General features: G+C 41.6%; 2 protein-coding genes across 3 annotated transcripts in view; both read right to left on the reverse strand.

Annotated features, from left to right (window-relative positions):
* Positions 1 to 16,936, reverse strand: part of LOC126108506 (uncharacterized) — a 369,053-nt gene that overhangs the window by 52,236 nt on the left and 299,881 nt on the right. The window lies entirely within an intron of this gene.
* The window catches only part of LOC126108505 (coatomer subunit beta'), a 174,399-nt gene that overhangs the window by 39,582 nt on the left and 117,881 nt on the right, over positions 1 to 16,936 (reverse strand). For both annotated transcript variants that reach the window (XM_049913771.1, XM_049913772.1), the window contains exon 13: positions 2,633 to 2,789. In XM_049913771.1, the coding sequence (XP_049769728.1) occupies positions 2,633 to 2,789 (157 nt within the window). The remainder of the gene's footprint in view (positions 1 to 2,632; positions 2,790 to 16,936) is intronic.

Raw genomic sequence — 16,936 nt, forward strand, 5'->3', positions numbered from 1 at the left:
AAGTTGTTCTTGATTCAAAATGTCAGTTTACGAGCCTAATGCTTCTCATTTGCGGGAGGTGTTACTGTTTTGTTTCAATATGAAGAAAACAGCAGCAGAGTCTCATTGAATGCTCTCAAGTACATATGGTAAGCACACTATTAGTGAACGAATGTGTCTCGAGTGGTTTCAATGCTTCAAGAACTGCGATTTTAACGTCGTAGACCGGCGTAATAGTGGAAGACAGAATGTTTTCGAAGATGCAGAACCGGAGACATTGCTGAGTGAAGACTCAAGCCAAACTCGAGAAGAATTGGTACAATAGTGGGAGTGACACAGCAAGACATTTCAAAACATCTCAAAGCCATGGGCATGATTCAGAAAGAAGGAACTTGATTCCCGTGTGAACTGAAACTGAGAGACGTTGAATGGCATTTGTGTGTTTGTGAACAGTTGCTTCAGAGGCAAAAATGGAAGGGATTTCTGCATAGTATTGTGACCGGGGATGAAAAATGGGTTCATTACGGTAACCTTAAACACAAAGAATCATGGGGATATCCTTGCCGTGCTCCCACGTCGACGGCCAAAACAAATATTCACGGCTCCAAGATCATGCTCTGCATTTGGTGGGACCAGCTCAACGTCGTGTACTATGAGGTGTTAAAACTGAATGAAACAATCACAGGTGCTCGTTATCGAACGCAATTAATGCGTTTGAGCAGAGCATTAAAAGACAAACAGCCACAATGCAGTGAGAGGTACGATAAAGTGATTTTGCAGCACGAAAACGCTTAACCCCCACGTTGCGGAATAGGTCAAAACTTACTTGGAAACATTAAAATGGAAAGTCCTACCCCACCCGCCGTATTCTCCAGACATTGCTCCCACTGACAATCACCTGTTGGATCAATGACGCACATGGCCTGGCTGACCAATACTTCCGATCTCATGAAGAAGTCACAAACCTGATCGATTCGTGGATCACTTCAAAAGATGAACAATTTTTTCGACGCGGTATTTGTACACTGCCCGAAAGATGGGAGAAAGTAGTGACCAACAATGGAGAATACTTTGAATGATACATGTGTAACCAATTTGTTTCATTAAAGTCTCAAATGTTGGGGAAAAACGGCAGAAGCAAAGTTGTACACCTTGTATAATCTTTCTGAAACCTGCCAGTGTCTCCGGGTACTCTCCGTGTATACAACACACTTTCATTATTCATTTAAGTGTTACTTGTCACTAAATCTGTCAATGGTTACAATATTTGAGCCATTATCAAATCACTTTAAATTCAAGAAATTTTAAATCTAAACTGAGATTGTGTCTTCTGAAGAATTCTGCATAGTGTAGTGATTTGTTGTTGGAAATAAATTTCGTTATATCATGTATAGGGTCTAATATAAAAGTTAATTAAAGTAAAACCATTATTTCAATACTCAAAGTTTCACATCAAATTTTCACTTCCTTTTATTAAAATTACACTGTTCAAATATTTAGAAATTTGCAAACAGCAGGAATGTAGAGACACACACACACACACACACACACACACACACACACACACACACACACACACACACACACACACACTCACAAGCAATGTATACACAGGATGAATGTATTTTCTCTGTGTGTACACTTATTTGAAATTTCCAGATATATTAAAACTGTATGCCGGAGCAGAAACCAATTGTGTGACTTTTGCTTTTAGTGGGCACGTGCTCTACTGGCCGAGCTATCCAAACGTGACTCACGATCCACCCTTACAGCTTTACTTTGACCAGTACCTTATCTCGTACCTTACAAATTCCACAGAAGCTCTCCTGTCTACCTTGTGGGACTAGCACTACTGAAAGAAAGGATACTGCCGTAACTTGGCTTAGCCACATCCTGGGGTGTGTTTCCATAGCGAAATTTCACTCTGGAGTGACATGTGCACTCATTTGCAACTTTCTGGCAATCTTAAAACTCTGTGTCACTCCGGGACTATAACTGGGAACGTTTACCCTTCATTCCAGAAAGCCCCCGTGCCACGGCTAAGCCACATCTCCACAGTCCCCTTTCTTCGACGAGTACTAGTCCCGTAAGATTTGCAGGAGAACTTCTGTTTAGTTCAGAAGGTAGGAGACGAGGTACTGGCAGAAGTAAAACAGTGAGGATGGGCCACGAGTTGTACTCGGATAGCTCAATTTAGAAAGCACTTGCCCGTGTAAACCAAAGTTCCCTGGCTCGAGTTCCGGTCTGACACGCAGTTTTAATCTACCTAGATGTTGTTCTATACAGCTACTAAACTAACTCCTTCCAGGAATGTAATACAAATCTCACGAATAATCTGTGTAACGTGCAATTAACTAAAAAGCTACAAAAACCATTTTGCAAAATAACATCTTTAATGAAATGAGGGATCTGTTAAGAAATGGAACTGGAGGTACTGACATATTAGTGAAACAAAAAACCCCACACTTCAGAAAGAATGAGCACACAATTCATCCCCAATGGATCAGAGCTCGCCAAAAGGATCTCCCCAAAGATGAAACCCAGTAATAGTATGATATCAATTTAGCAAACTTTTTTACGAAATTGAAGATACAAGTAGGATACGACAAGCAGAGAAGACAGAGATTCTACACCTTCAGGAGCGACACGTCACCTGGCAAAGAAAGCGGCCTCGGGCAGGCGACCCGTGTTGACGAGGATGTCGAGGCAGCCCTGCAGGTCCCCGAGCAGCAGGCGCGCCTGGAAGCACACGTTGTTCTTGCCCGCCTCGTCTGCAGACTCCGCCAGCTGCCGCACCATCTCTGCATCACCTGCAACAGTCCGGCACGAGTTCTATTACTCGTTCGAATTAGCTGCTCTAGTTTTCCAATATTTCACTTACGTGAAGTATTACTTAACTGCCAGACAATGATAGTAACGTATAAAGGATACACAGGGTGAATTTGCTAAATGAGGACAAACTGGAGGAAGCGATCCCCGAGTGGGCGAGGAGTAAAACAGGTCGTACAGACACGTGGCCAAAAATGCGTCGTGCCCGTGTTACAGAGTACTAATTAATTCACCGCGCCTGTACAGTACAGTACAGTGCACGACATGCTGTGACGAAACCACAATTAGCCGGGGGATTCGAAGGGCCACGACCTCTCCAGTCTGCGCAAAAACGACACGGCAAAAACTGACGCACACGTTCAAATGTATCGTCCCGCAACTGAATGCTGTCAGAGGCAGCAGGAGTGCAACGTTCCGGCAATTGCACGCGTGCGACGGGCCGTACGTACGCGACTTCTTTCGGGTGCCCCCCACAGGTAGAAACCTCGAAGGTCGAGGTTCGGGGATCGAGCAGGCCACGCGACTACCACCTCGGGTGATCTCGGCTCTACCACCGCGTGCGATCTGCCGGCCACGGTACATGTCGTCGAGATGCCTCCGCATAGAAATGTGGAAGAGAGATGGAGCGCCACTATGTAATAGGCACATTATCCTTCGTACCACCGAAGGCACATTTTCCGGCAGGAAGTGCAGATATGCCTCAGCTGTTAGATGTGGGAGGATGACTGGTCCCACGAGGCAGTCACCAACAATCCCAGCCCACACACCGAGATTAAGGCTGCTGCTGAAACAATAGTACAGACAGAACATTCTAACTTGCCTGGTATGTTCTCATGTGCACTTTCAATCACTGAAACCTACACTCCGAAAGCTCTTATCTTCACCTGCAAGAGGACATTTCCTTGCTCCTTATCCTCCCAGGTACTCGTCCCGCAGTTCGCCCCCATTTAGTAATATCGCCCCGTATCACAAAGTCAATCCACGACTCGGGGCAGACTCAAATACGCTGTTGTAACACCTATCTATGAAATTGTAGAAAAACATACAATCTCACTTAAAAGCCCATTTCACTCCTCCTACGTTTCTCTTTTTTTTCCTTTTTGGGAAAGTGGACACATACTGATATACTGACTCATTTGTCTAAGCAAAACTAGTCAAGACTCTCAGTTCGGCTTTCATAAAGGATTCTGCATCAGTTCAGCTTTCGTAAAAGATTCTGCACACGGCAGGTGTGGCACTGCCAAAGTCTTTGACTGTATGTACCACATAACCATACATAGCAGACTGAAGTGTTATATCATCCCCCTCCCCTCTCTTTCACACATGGACTCTTACCCTTGTAACACAAAGCACAGGATCTCAATTACAAACTGTGTAACAGTCACAGAATTTGACATATGGAGAAGCACAAAAACTGGAAATCCTGTTGGATTTCTACAAATGGAATCACAGTGGCAGGGTTTGTAGCTGGACAAATCTGGCAGCTGGCAGAGTCCTTCTACCGGGTAATCCTTGCAATTTGTCAGTTAGTAGTATTATAATATCAGGATCAGTTTTTAGCTGGTGGATTGAAATTCTTTCTGCAGATGTAAGGTTAGCTCACATGTTGAGGGATTTGCAGAATGACGGTGAGGCAAGGTACGAGGTTTAAAAAATTCTGTAAAGTTGACGGGTGATGATTTTGGGGCAGTGGGGGTGGATGACAGTTGGACAGAGGATTGATCTAAATCAGGCAGGGTTCGACATTGCTTATCTAGATCTACATCTATACTCTGTAAACCACCATGAGGTGCACGGCAGAGGGTACGTCCTATTGTACCATTTATTAGGGTGTTTTTCCATTCCATTCTCACAAGGAGCGTGGGAAAAATGACTGACTGAATGCCTTTGTGTGTGCTGTAATTATTCTAATCTTATCCTCACAATCTGTATGTGAGCAATATGTAGGGGGTCTATATTCTTAGAAATATTGCTTAAAGCCAGTTCTTGAAGTTTTAATAGTAGATTTTCTGGGATAGTTTACGTCTATCTTCAATAGTCTGCCTGTTCAGTTCTTTCAGCATCTCAGTGACTCTCTCCCATAAACCAAACAAATCTGTGACCATTTGTGCTGCCCTTCTCTGTACAAATTCAATATCCTCAATCAGTTCTATCTGGTACGGGTCGCACCCACTTGAGCAATATTCTAGGATGGGTCACATGAGTGATTTGTAAGCAATCTCCTTTGTAGGTTGATTGAACTGCACCCGTATTCTATCAATACACCAGTCTATCAGCCGCTTTGGCCGTGATTGAACCTATGTGATCATCCCATTTCGTATCCCCTACAAAGTCTTACACACAGGTATTCGTATGAGTTGGCCAATTCCAACAGTGACTCACTGATGTTACAGTCACAGGATACATTTCTTCGTTTTGTAATGTGCACAATTTTACACTGCTGAACATTAAAGCAAGTTGTCAATCTTTGCACCACTTTGAATTTTATCAAGATCTGACTGAATATTTATGCAGCTTCTTTCAGACAGTACTTAATTATTTATAACTGCATCATCTGAAAAAACCCCAAGGTTACTAATATTGTCTACAAGGTCATTAATATATAAATATATAGCGTGAACAGCAAAGATCCCAAGACATTTCCCTGGGGCACACCAAAAATTACTTTGCACCTAAAGATGACTCTCCATCCAAGGTAACATGTTGTGTACTCCCTACCAAAAAGCCCTCAATCCAGTTGCAAATTTCACTTGACACCACATATGATCGAACTTTTGACAATAAGCATAGGCGTGATACTGAGTCAAATGCTTTTTGTAAATCAAGAAATACTGCATCTACCAGGGTGCCTCAATCCGAGGCCTTCAGTATGTCACGTGAGGAAAGTGCCAGGCAGATTCCACACAATCGACATTTTTGGAATCCGTGCTGGTTGGCATGGAGGAGATCATTCCGTTCCAGATATCTCGTTATGTTTCACCTCAGAAAATGTTCTCTGATTCTACAATAAACTGATATCAAGGACATTGGATAGTAATTTTGTAGATCTCTTCTACTACCCTTTTTGTAGACAGGTGTGACCTATGTTTCCCTCCCGTCCCCCTCCGCCCACGCCCGCCCCAAGAACTGGGTACAGAGTTTTGTTCAAGGGATCTAGGACAGTTTGCAGTTAGAAGAGGAGGCTAACTCATCCACAAATTCAGTACAGAATCTGACAGGGATTCCACTGAACCCTGGAGATTTATTCAATTTTAACGATTTCAGCTGTTTCTCAACACCACCGACAATAATAGTTATTTCCCCTCATCTTTTCAGTGGTACGAGGATTAAACTGGGGCAATTCCCCTGGGTTTTCCTTTGTAAAGGAACATTTGAAAATTGAGTTTAAGCATTTCAGCTTTTGCTTAGCTACCCTCAATTTCAGTTCCTGTCTCAATTGCCAAGGACTGCACAGTAACTATGGTGCTATTGGCAGCCTTCACATATGCCCAGAATTTCTTTGGCTTTTGTGAAAGATCGCTTGACAATATTCTGCTACAGTAGTAGTGAAGGCTTTATGCCTTACCCTCTCGAAAGTTTGAAGTTCCTCACTGAAGTAAGACACTACGATTTTTATCTAGTTTACCGACACTTTCGAGTTGAGTCTGATCGGTAAGGTTGCCGGCGAGAAAGTGTTTCGACTATAGTGACTGGGAGACGGAGAGGTGGTCTTTGACAAATCCACCATGACTGAATTTGGGCATGGGGCAAAAAAGTAAGGTCTCCCCCTCACGACTCAGTACCACTCAGAACTGGAACAACTGAATCATATTTTTGACAGGGTTTCAACATCTCTCATTGTGTCATGAAATGAAGAATGTCTACCCACTATCCTTCCCACCCCTCACCCTTCCCTGTTCCCACTCCACACTATATAGCCTTAACTTCACACCAGCAGTCAAATCCACTCCACTTGATGGTACCTAATGTTGTTCTCTGAATTTCAATCATAACTCTACATAGTGACTTGTAAACAAAATCACCACTATGCGCAACAAGTCATCGATCTGTAGACACTTAGTGCTATCTGTATGAAGATGGAAGGGGGGGGGGGGGGGGGGGGGGGGGGGACGTAGAAGTATTCATTGGAAACCTTGCAATAAGTCTAATAAACTGACCGTTATTATGGGTAGGACAAGGCATTGCCTCAACTCGAATATGAATGTACCTGTCTATGGTAATGGATCTTGAGCTGGTGTGTGTTTTCTTCAAATGTGTGTGTTATATTTCATTGTTAAATGTTGCAGAAGTAAAGAGAGGTATGGTTCAAATGGTTCTGAGCACTATGCGACTTAACTTCTGAGGTCATCAGTCGCCTAGAACTTAGAACTAATTAAACCTAACTAACCTAAGGACATCACACACATCCATGCCAGAGGCAGGATTCGAACCTGCGACCGTAGCGGTCGCTCGGTTCCAGACTGTAGCGCCTAGAACCGCACGGCCACTCCAGCCGGCAAAGAGAGGTATGCACCATGCTGTTATTTGCCAGAATTACCGTCTCTGACAGTAGTGGCAAAGGGATTATGTCAAATAGTGATTGGAAGCGTCAACAAACACTGAATGCAATAAAAACTAAACTGGTAAATGTGACTATACTGCCGTTTGTTTATCTGTTCTAGCGCTTCCCAAAGGGTTGTAGATACATCTAATACAGAGGTCTCATCAGGTTGGCAGTCGAGTTCTCAATCTGAAGTCGTGCTAATAGGGCGGTATATTACCATTAATGGATGAGTGTTTAACTGTTTGATCTACATTCCAATTGCAAGAATAACATTAAATTTCCACAGAGGACAGAAGTGAATGAAGAGATATTCATGATAAATGGGGAAATCTTGTGAAGATCCGGGTAAGTGTAAGAAATATTTTATAGTGAAATTTATTTCGGATTGTTTACTGGTAGTGGATACTGTGACCAATACCAGTTTCAACTGGTGTCGTACCGACCGAGTTTCAGCTGAGTGACTAGTGGTTCTGTGAGGTAATGTCTTGTATGGAAAAGGTTATCCCATTAATTGATGGTTTGTGGAGAATAGCATTGAGCAAGGTACCATCCAACTTCCAGTTACTGGTGAGGATTTGCAGTGAGCAGTGAATGTGTCACTGGGTTCACTGAACACAGGCCCTAGTGAGGTTAATTTTGAGGAATTCAGGATTACAAAACAAGCCTGGCGAGATCCATTATTTTGAGTTTCAGTAATGTTGTGCCTACTGTAATCATTAATTAGAATCATGAAAGGTGATATCATACACTTAGAAATAGTGTGACCAGTGACCCCATAGGTACTTGTTAAAAGGAAGGAGGCAGGGGGGGCAAAGGGGGAGGTGGAGAGAGCAACAGCCTATTCTAACCCTGCGTTTTGCAAATGAGCTAAGATAACATACAGGGCAATTCAAAATGAACACAGTGATTGTGAATGGTAAACTATACTATTTAATGCATAGGGTTACATTAATAAGAATTACAGAGAATGAAGCAAAGTGAACCAAAAGCAGAAGAGTCCGGTCAGTCCAAATGACTTCTTCAGCTGCCTATCAATACAAATAAATGCCAAGTGGGAGTATCACTATGATCCTGAAACATTGGTGATGTTGATTGTCTTTTGGGTCTTCCACGGTGTGGTCCTGACAGGTTAGAGCATACTGCCAAAATCTGGCGACGGGCTTAATGCAGGTCTACACCTACATCTACATTTATACTCCGCGGGCACTTTACGTGCCACTGTCATTACCTCCCTTTCCTGTTCCAGTCGCATACGGTTCACGGGAAGAACGACTGCCGGAAAGCCTCCGTGCACGCTCGAATCTCTCTAATTTTACATTCGTGATCTCCTCGGGAAGTATAAGTAGGGGGAAGCAATATATTCGATACCTCATCCAGAAATGCACCCTCTCGAAACATGGACAGCAAGCTGCAGAGCGCCTCTCTTGCAGACTCTGCCACTCGAGTTTGCTAAATATCTCCGTAACGCTATCACGCTTACCACATAACCCTGTGACGAAATGCGCCGCTCTTCTTTGGATCTTCTCTATCTCCTCCGTCAACCCGATCTGGTACGGATCCCACACTGATGAGCAATACTCAAGTATAGGTCGAACGAGTGTTTTGTAAGACACCTCCTTTGTTGATGGACTACATTTTCTAAGGACTCTCCCAATGAATCTCAACCTGGTATCCGCCTTACCAACAATTAATTTTATATGATCATTCCACTTCAAATCGTTCCACACGCATACTCCCAGATATTTTACGGAAGTAACTGCTTCCAGTGTTTGTTCCGCTATCATGTAATCGTACAATAAAGGATCCTTCTTTCTATGTATTCGCAATACATTACATTTGTCTATGTTAAGCGTCAGTTGCCACTCCCTGCACCAAGTGCACAAAATTCTAGCTTTCGCAACCAACGGTTGCCTCGTCAGGAAAGAGGGAAGGAGAGGGAAAGACAAAAGGATTTGGGTTTTAAGGGAGAGGGTAAGGAGTCATTCCAATCCCGGGAGCGGAAAGACTTACCTTAGGGGGAAAAAAGGACAGGTATACACTCGCACACACACACATATCCATCCGCATATACACAGACACAAGCAGACATTTGTAAAGGCAAACTCTTATATATATATATATATATATATATATATATATATATATATATATATATATATATATATATATATATATATATATATATATATATATATATATATATATATATATATAATTTTTTTTTTTTTTTTTTTTTTGTGAAAAGCAATGGTCCCATAACACTCCCCTGTGGCACGCCAGAGGTTACTTTAATGTCTGTAGACATCTCTCCATTGAGAACAACATGCTGTGTTCTGTTTGCTAAAAACTCTTGTTGTCTGTGGTATCTATTTTTAATCATTATCACCACCATCATCCTAACAGGACAGGTGTGAAATCTGTATCTTCCTTGTCACAAATAATGGCTGATTCTATCGAATATGCAGCCTTTTTTTTCTGCACACTTAGTGGGTTTCACTTCTATGCTGAAATGAGAACATTACAATGTCTTCTGGTTCCAAACATATTGTCTGCCCACCAGTCTCTCATTGGCCGTTAAAAACTAGCAGCTAACATACCCCATATCATTTCCATGTTGATGGAACTGCTGTACGAGAGACACAAGTACAATCCAGACTTTTCGCACCTCCTGCAGAAATATATGCTGTTGTTGAGTATTTCTCCAATTTTAATGTTGATTCGATCATGAGAACAAACATTCGTAAAAACTACAGTTTAAAGAGGGTAGATGTCCATCAACAGCCAAAGTACCACTCTCCTCTCCACCATCACAGTTCTCAGCAAAACTGGTGTCACCGTTCATGTGCTGTGCTTAAGAGGGGGGAGGGGGGGGGGGGGGGTTTAGGATGTCAAACGGGCTGACTTGGAGCAGGAGAGGCACCACAGGACATTTTAATTTCCACTGTCTATACTTTTACAAGTAAATTCATAAAACTTTGTCAGCATGACCAGGAAGGATTCAGGATTCACACTCGTAGCAGCGGAAGTTCAAAAACATAACAAAATAATATTTTTTAAATATGAAATTTCATCATTTTTTCACTTACTATTGGCTGCATTTGTTGCTATAGGTACACTTTTCTTGGTAAGTAAGAGAGACTGTTCAATGAATTTTGCACAGCTTACAAACCATACTCACAGGCGTCTGAAACTCTAGAATCTATTTAATTTATGAAAAAATGAATGAGCTGTTACGTTTTAAACTTTATGTTTAGAAAAAAAAAAAAAAATTGTAGTTAATTATCTCAATTTTACCACAGTTTTTAATAGATTTGGAAAATTCTAGAGTTTCATACACCTGTAAGTATGGTTTGTATGCTGTGCAAAATTCATTAAAGAATCTCTCTTACTTGTGAAGAAAAATGTACCTATAGCAACAAACGCAGCCAACAGTAAGTGAAAAAATGATGAAATTTCATATCTAAAAAAAATTATTTTGTTAAGTTTTTGCACTTCCACTTCTATGAGTGTGAATCCTGAATCCTTCCTGGTAATGCTAACAAAGTTTTATGAATTTATTTGTAAAAGTATTGACAGTAGAAAGTAAAATGTCCTATGGTGCCTCTCGTGCTCCAAGTCGGCCCGTTTGACGTCCTAACCCCCTTAAGCAACAATGGAACGCAGTCGGCAATATCTTCTAGAGTGCAGGTCGTGTGTAACAACAGCAACTAACACGTAAATAAAAGATCGCAATCACGATTCAGTCCAATTCCCTAACTTTCACTCGTCCTGCAAACTAGTGATGTCTGTTGCTACTGTCTCCACAACAGGTCTTTCCCTTATAATTCATTCTTACGGTATATGCGATTGCAGTCTTTCTCGGCGTATTCCACTGATGACTTAGTCTCAGTTTATCAGCCGAGTGGTGGCGTCACCTCGTCGCAGCGTTTCGATGAGTTTCATACCCATCATCTTCTGGTGAAGATTTTTTTATCTTCACTTCGCCAGAAGATGATGGGAACGAAACTCATCAAAACGTTGCGACAGGCCGCCGCCGCCACTCGGCTGATAACCCGGGAAGTATTCTTACAGTTACAACTTAAGGCAGTTTAATGTGATTTGTTTAATTTTTACCCATTTATTTATGGATACATTAGCTTTCTCATTTCATCTGAATGTCACCATCTTGTTCTAAAGCTGGTAATGTGTGTGTGTGTGTGTGTGTGTGTGTGTGTGTGTGTGGTATTTTAACACGTTAATAGCAACCAAATTTCAAATTTGCAGCCCACTTCCTAAATCATTAGTCTTTCATAACCAACTAAAATACTGACTTGGGTTCAAAATCATGTGATGGTTTTTTAAAAATATTACCTTTACTTAAAGAGCAGCATAAATGTTTATATACAGTAGCCATACAAGTAACAGAACTTTTACTTCAAACACACTAAAACACAACAGAAGTTTGTAAGCTGATAGAATTTAATGCTATTTCCTCCTGCGTGTCACAAAATTGTCAATTTTTTAAGCAGAGCACTAGATCGACATAGCAGCTAGTTCTCGTGTATCCGTTACACCAGTGCCACGAGTTCGACGTCAGGTGGTCATTCAAGCGAGGTCGATACCGTACCGAATGCTTCGGTGTATCGGGAAACCTCGTGCCTATTCAAACTAAAATATAGTTTGCTAAGCCCTATCCCTCAGAATCCTTAAAAAATGTATGAAACCTCAATAGCCAAAGTTTCATCTGTAAACTGTATGACTACCCCTATTTTAATCTATTAAACAATGTAAAAATATATTTAAAAAGAAAGATGATGAGACTTACCAAACAGAAGCGCTGGCAGGTCGATCTGCCAGCAGATGATGAGACTTACCAAACAGAAGCGCTGGCAGGTCGACCTGCCAGCGCTTCTGTTTGGTAAGTCTCATCATCTTTCTTTTTAAATATATTTTTCCCACGTGGAATGTTTCCCTCTATTATAAACAATGTAAAAACGTAGACCTCAGCAGCAATAGTTAGTCTGGAAATATAAGATGACCCTGCATTTTTCGAATGACAAATCTGGGGAAAAAGCCTCATCATATAATCGGGTACATCACTCTGTTGCCACAGACAGGTGTTACCTCACAGTAATGACCTGCTCGAAGTATTAAATAGCGCAGTTGGATCACGGCCCAGCCGGCCGCTTATTCGGTTGCTAATTATCTCTTAGACAACTGCCTCATTCAGATTGTGCTGCTAGCTTGTAATCTGGGTCATTTTTTTTGCACAGAACTTAAACTTTTTTTCTCACCTAGCCCACTATTTTACCAGGGTGTATACGGGGACAAGGAAAAAAAATTCCCAGATTATTCCCTGATTTCTCCCGGATATTCAGTTTAAAATATACGCTTTTTCCCGGGCAAAAATACACTTTTTCTGTGCTAAGTGACAGCAGACCAACACTGGCAACGATAGTTCAGGTATACGTGCCGACGTTGCAAGCTGAAGATGAACAGATAGAGAAAGTGTATAAGGATATTGAAAGGGTAATGCAGTATGTAAAGGGGGACGAAAATCTAATAGTCGTGGGCGACTGGAATGCAGTTGTAGGGGAAGGAGTTGAAGAAAAGGTTACAGGAGAATATGGGCTTGGGACAAGGAATGAAAGAGGAGAAAGACTAATTGAGTTCTGTAACAAGTTTCAGCTAGTAATAGCGAATACCCTGTTCAAGAATCACAAGAGGAGGAGGTATACTTGGTAAAGGCCGGGAGATACGGGAAGATTTCAATTAGATTACATCGTGGTCAGACAGAGATTCCGAAATCAGATACTGGATTGTAAGGCGTACCCAGGAGCAGATATAGAATCAGATCACGATATAGTAGTGATGAAGAGTAGGCTGAAGTTCAAGACATTAGTCAGGAAGAATCAATACGCAAAGAAGTGGGATACGGAAGTACTAACGAATGATGAGATACATTTTAAGTTCTCTAACGCTATAGATACAGCAATAAGGAATAGCGCAGTAGGCAGTACAGTTGAAGAGGAATGGACATCTCTAAAAAGGGCCATTACAGAAGTTGGGAATGAAAACATAGGTACAAAGACGGTAGCTGCGAAGAAACCGAGGGTAACAGAAGAAATACTTCAGTTGATTGATGAAAGGAGGAAGTACAAACATGTTCCGGGAAAATCAGGAATACAGAAATACAAGTCGCTGAGGAATGAAATAAATAAGAAGTGCAGGGAAGCTAAGACGAAATGGCTGCAGGAAAAATGTGAAGACATCGAAAAAGATATGATTGTCGGAAGGACAGACTCAGCATACAGGAAAGTCAAAACAACCTTTGATGACATTAAAAGCAACGGTGGTAACATTAAGAGTGCAACGGGAATTCCTCTGTTAAATGCAGAGGAGAGAGAAGATAGGTGGAAAGAATACATTGAAAGCCTCTATGAGGGTGAAGATTTGTCTGATGTGATAGAAGAAGAAACAGGAGTCGATTTAGAAGAGATAGGGGATCCAGTATTAGAATCGGAATTTAAAAGAGCTTTGGAGGACTTACGGTCAAATAAGGCAGAAGGGATAGATAACATTCCATCAGAATTTCTGAAATCATTGGGGGAAGTGGCAACAAAACGACTATTCACGTTGGTGTGTAGAATATGAGTCTGGCGACATACCCTCTGACTTTCGGAAAAGCATCATCCACACAATTCCAAAGACGGCAAGAGCTGACAAGTGCGAGAATTATCGCACAATCAGCTTAACAGCTCATCGAAGCTGCTTACAAGAATAATATACAGAAGAATGGAAAATTGAGAATGCGCTAGGTGACGATCAGTTTGGCTTTAGGAAAAGTAAAGGGATGGGAGAGGCAATTCTGACGTTACGGCTAATAATGGAAGCAAGGCTAAAGAAAAATCAAGACACTTTCATAGGATTTGTCGACCTGGAAAAAGCATTTGACAATATAAAATGGTGCAAGCTGTTCGAGATTCTGAAAAAGTAGGGGTAAGCTATAGGGAGAGACGGGTCATATACAATATGTACAACAACCAAGAGGGAATAATAAGAGTGGACGATCAAGAACGAAGTGCTCATATTAAGAAGGGTGTAAGACAAGGCTGTAGCCATTCGCCTCTACTCTTCAATCTGTACATCGAGGAAGCAATGATGGAAATAAAAGAAAGGTTCATTAAAATACAAGGTGAAAGGATATCAATGATACGATTCGCTGATGACATTGCTATCCTGAGTGAAAGTGAAGAAGAATTAAATGATCTGATGAACGGAATGAACAGTCTAATGAGTACACAGTATGGTTTGAGAGTAAATCGGATAAAGACGAAGGTAATGAGAAGTAGTAGAAATGAGAACAGCGAGAAATTTAACATCAGGATTGATGGTCACGAAGTCAATGAAGTTAAGGAATTCTGCTACCTAGGCAGTAAAATAACCAATGACGGACGGAGCAAGGAGGACATCAAAAGCAGACTCGCTATGGCAAAAAAGGCATTTCTGGCCAAGAGAAGTCTACTAATATCAAATACAGGCCTTAATTCGAGGAAGAAATTTCTGAGGATGTACGTCTGGAGTACAGCATTGTATGGTAGTGAAACATGGACTGTGGGAAAACCGGAACAAAAGAGAATCGAAGCATTTGAGATGTGGTGCTATAGATGAATGTTGAAAATTACGTGGACTGATAAGGTAAGGGATGAGGAGGTTCTACGCAGAATCGGAGAGGAAAGGAATATGTGGAAAACACTGATAAGGAGAAGGGACAGGATGATAGGACATCTGCTAAGACATGAGGGAATGACTTCCATGGTACTAGAGGGAGCTGTAGAGGGCAAAAACTGTAGAGGAAGACAGAGATTGGTATACGTCAAGCAAATAATTGAGGACGTAGGTTGCAAGTGCTACTCTGAGATGAAGAGGTTAGCACAGGAAAGGAATTCGTGGCGGGCCGCATCAAACCAGTCAGTAGAGTGATGGGGGGTGGGGGTGGGGGGGGTGGAGGAGTGACAGTACATTTTCTGTAGATTTTCCCTCGGAACTGTAAAACTTATCAATTCTTTGAATGGTTAACTTTTATACAATCGCGTAGAACCCCCCCCCCCCCCTCCCAAAAAAAAGGGAGAGAAGTGTTGGAAAGACCTTTGATTTGCAGCAACATATACGTCGCATATTTTCGTATTACGAAAGTATAAATTCGAATTGCACCAAACACAGCACGTTAGTTTGCGGAGCGTTGAAACCGAGGTTGCAATGTCCTTTTGTAAGCGAGTCATATCTCAAGCCATGAGATCTCGTCAGCCGATGACAGCAGCTATTCAGAGCATAGGACACGTGTTATAGTCAGCCAATAGCAACATCACTGGTTAAATAGCGCGAACACGCAAGAGGAAAAGTTAACGGTTTACATTAATGTACACAGTACCGTATATCTACAATAAAAGCTAAGGTTTCACATATAATATTAGTCTCTAAGATTAACACGCTACAACAGAAGCTTAGCTTTCACATGTAATATTGATCTTTTTTGCATGTGTTATACTTGGATACATCACACAAATGTGCCATTACATTTAATATTATGACATAAATGTATTGGCTCGAAATTCTTTTAAGTGGCTGGTCCTCAAACTGTTCAGTTTCGAACGCTCTGTGATTTAGATATCCATCCCACTTTCTCACACGTAACATAATTCATCTTGCGTAAAAAGTAATTTACTTTGAAAGTAACGCTTTTCTAACCACCGTTCGCAATACTATCCGAAGACTGTTAGAAATAGGTTCGATTTACCAGTTGCCAGAGAGCACCAGAAAACAGGCATAATTGTGCGTGTGCAACTGCAGTGGTGTAGGAAGCCCGTATGTTCGTGTGTATAAAGCACTAAAAGAGCTTACATCACACCATAAAAGAAACAGGGCATCAGAGGGTACTCCAAAGAGCATCGGAATTTCGTAAACCATACTAAAATGCATAATTCGGCTTGAAGTGCGAATTGGCTTTTTCCACATTCACAGTGAAGTATGTCCCATCTGATATTAAGCTTTTCAGTGTGGTTTTTGGGATGTAAATTTTCTTGGAGTACCAGTACTCTACAATCTCATTTTTGGTTCTTTATTATGGCATAATGCCATATATGGCAGAAGATGATAACGTGCACTTGAAATTCAGCGAAAAGTTGGAAGTAGCTAATACTGTAGAATGAAACACTTCGTTTCAAATAAAATGATTGCCTCAGCGGAAAGATTAATAAAGCCAAATTTCTTTAGCAAACTTGCAATAATATATTTTTGCCCTCCATAATTATGTGAATGTATTTTAATTCACTTGATAGCTCCCCGGCCACAGAAATCCGTTTTGTTTTCATTTAACTTGGGAGCTGTACACGAAGAGAAGCAGCGAAATCACTTAACGTAAACACGCGTCACGTGGAGGTTAACCCCCTCCCCACTAAAACTCGGACAACTCTGTGCAAGCGCGAATCTGGCAGCTAGGGCGCGCGAGAAAAATTTTTCTCGTTCGCACCTGGCCGCTTGCTACTGCTACCGACACAGCTAACAGCCAAACTTCAAGTAGCGGGAAACGGGAGAAGGTACTGCTTA

This window comes from Schistocerca cancellata, chromosome 11 (assembly GCF_023864275.1).
Source record: "Schistocerca cancellata isolate TAMUIC-IGC-003103 chromosome 11, iqSchCanc2.1, whole genome shotgun sequence".
In the NCBI taxonomy this organism is placed as follows: Eukaryota; Metazoa; Arthropoda; class Insecta; order Orthoptera; family Acrididae; genus Schistocerca; species Schistocerca cancellata.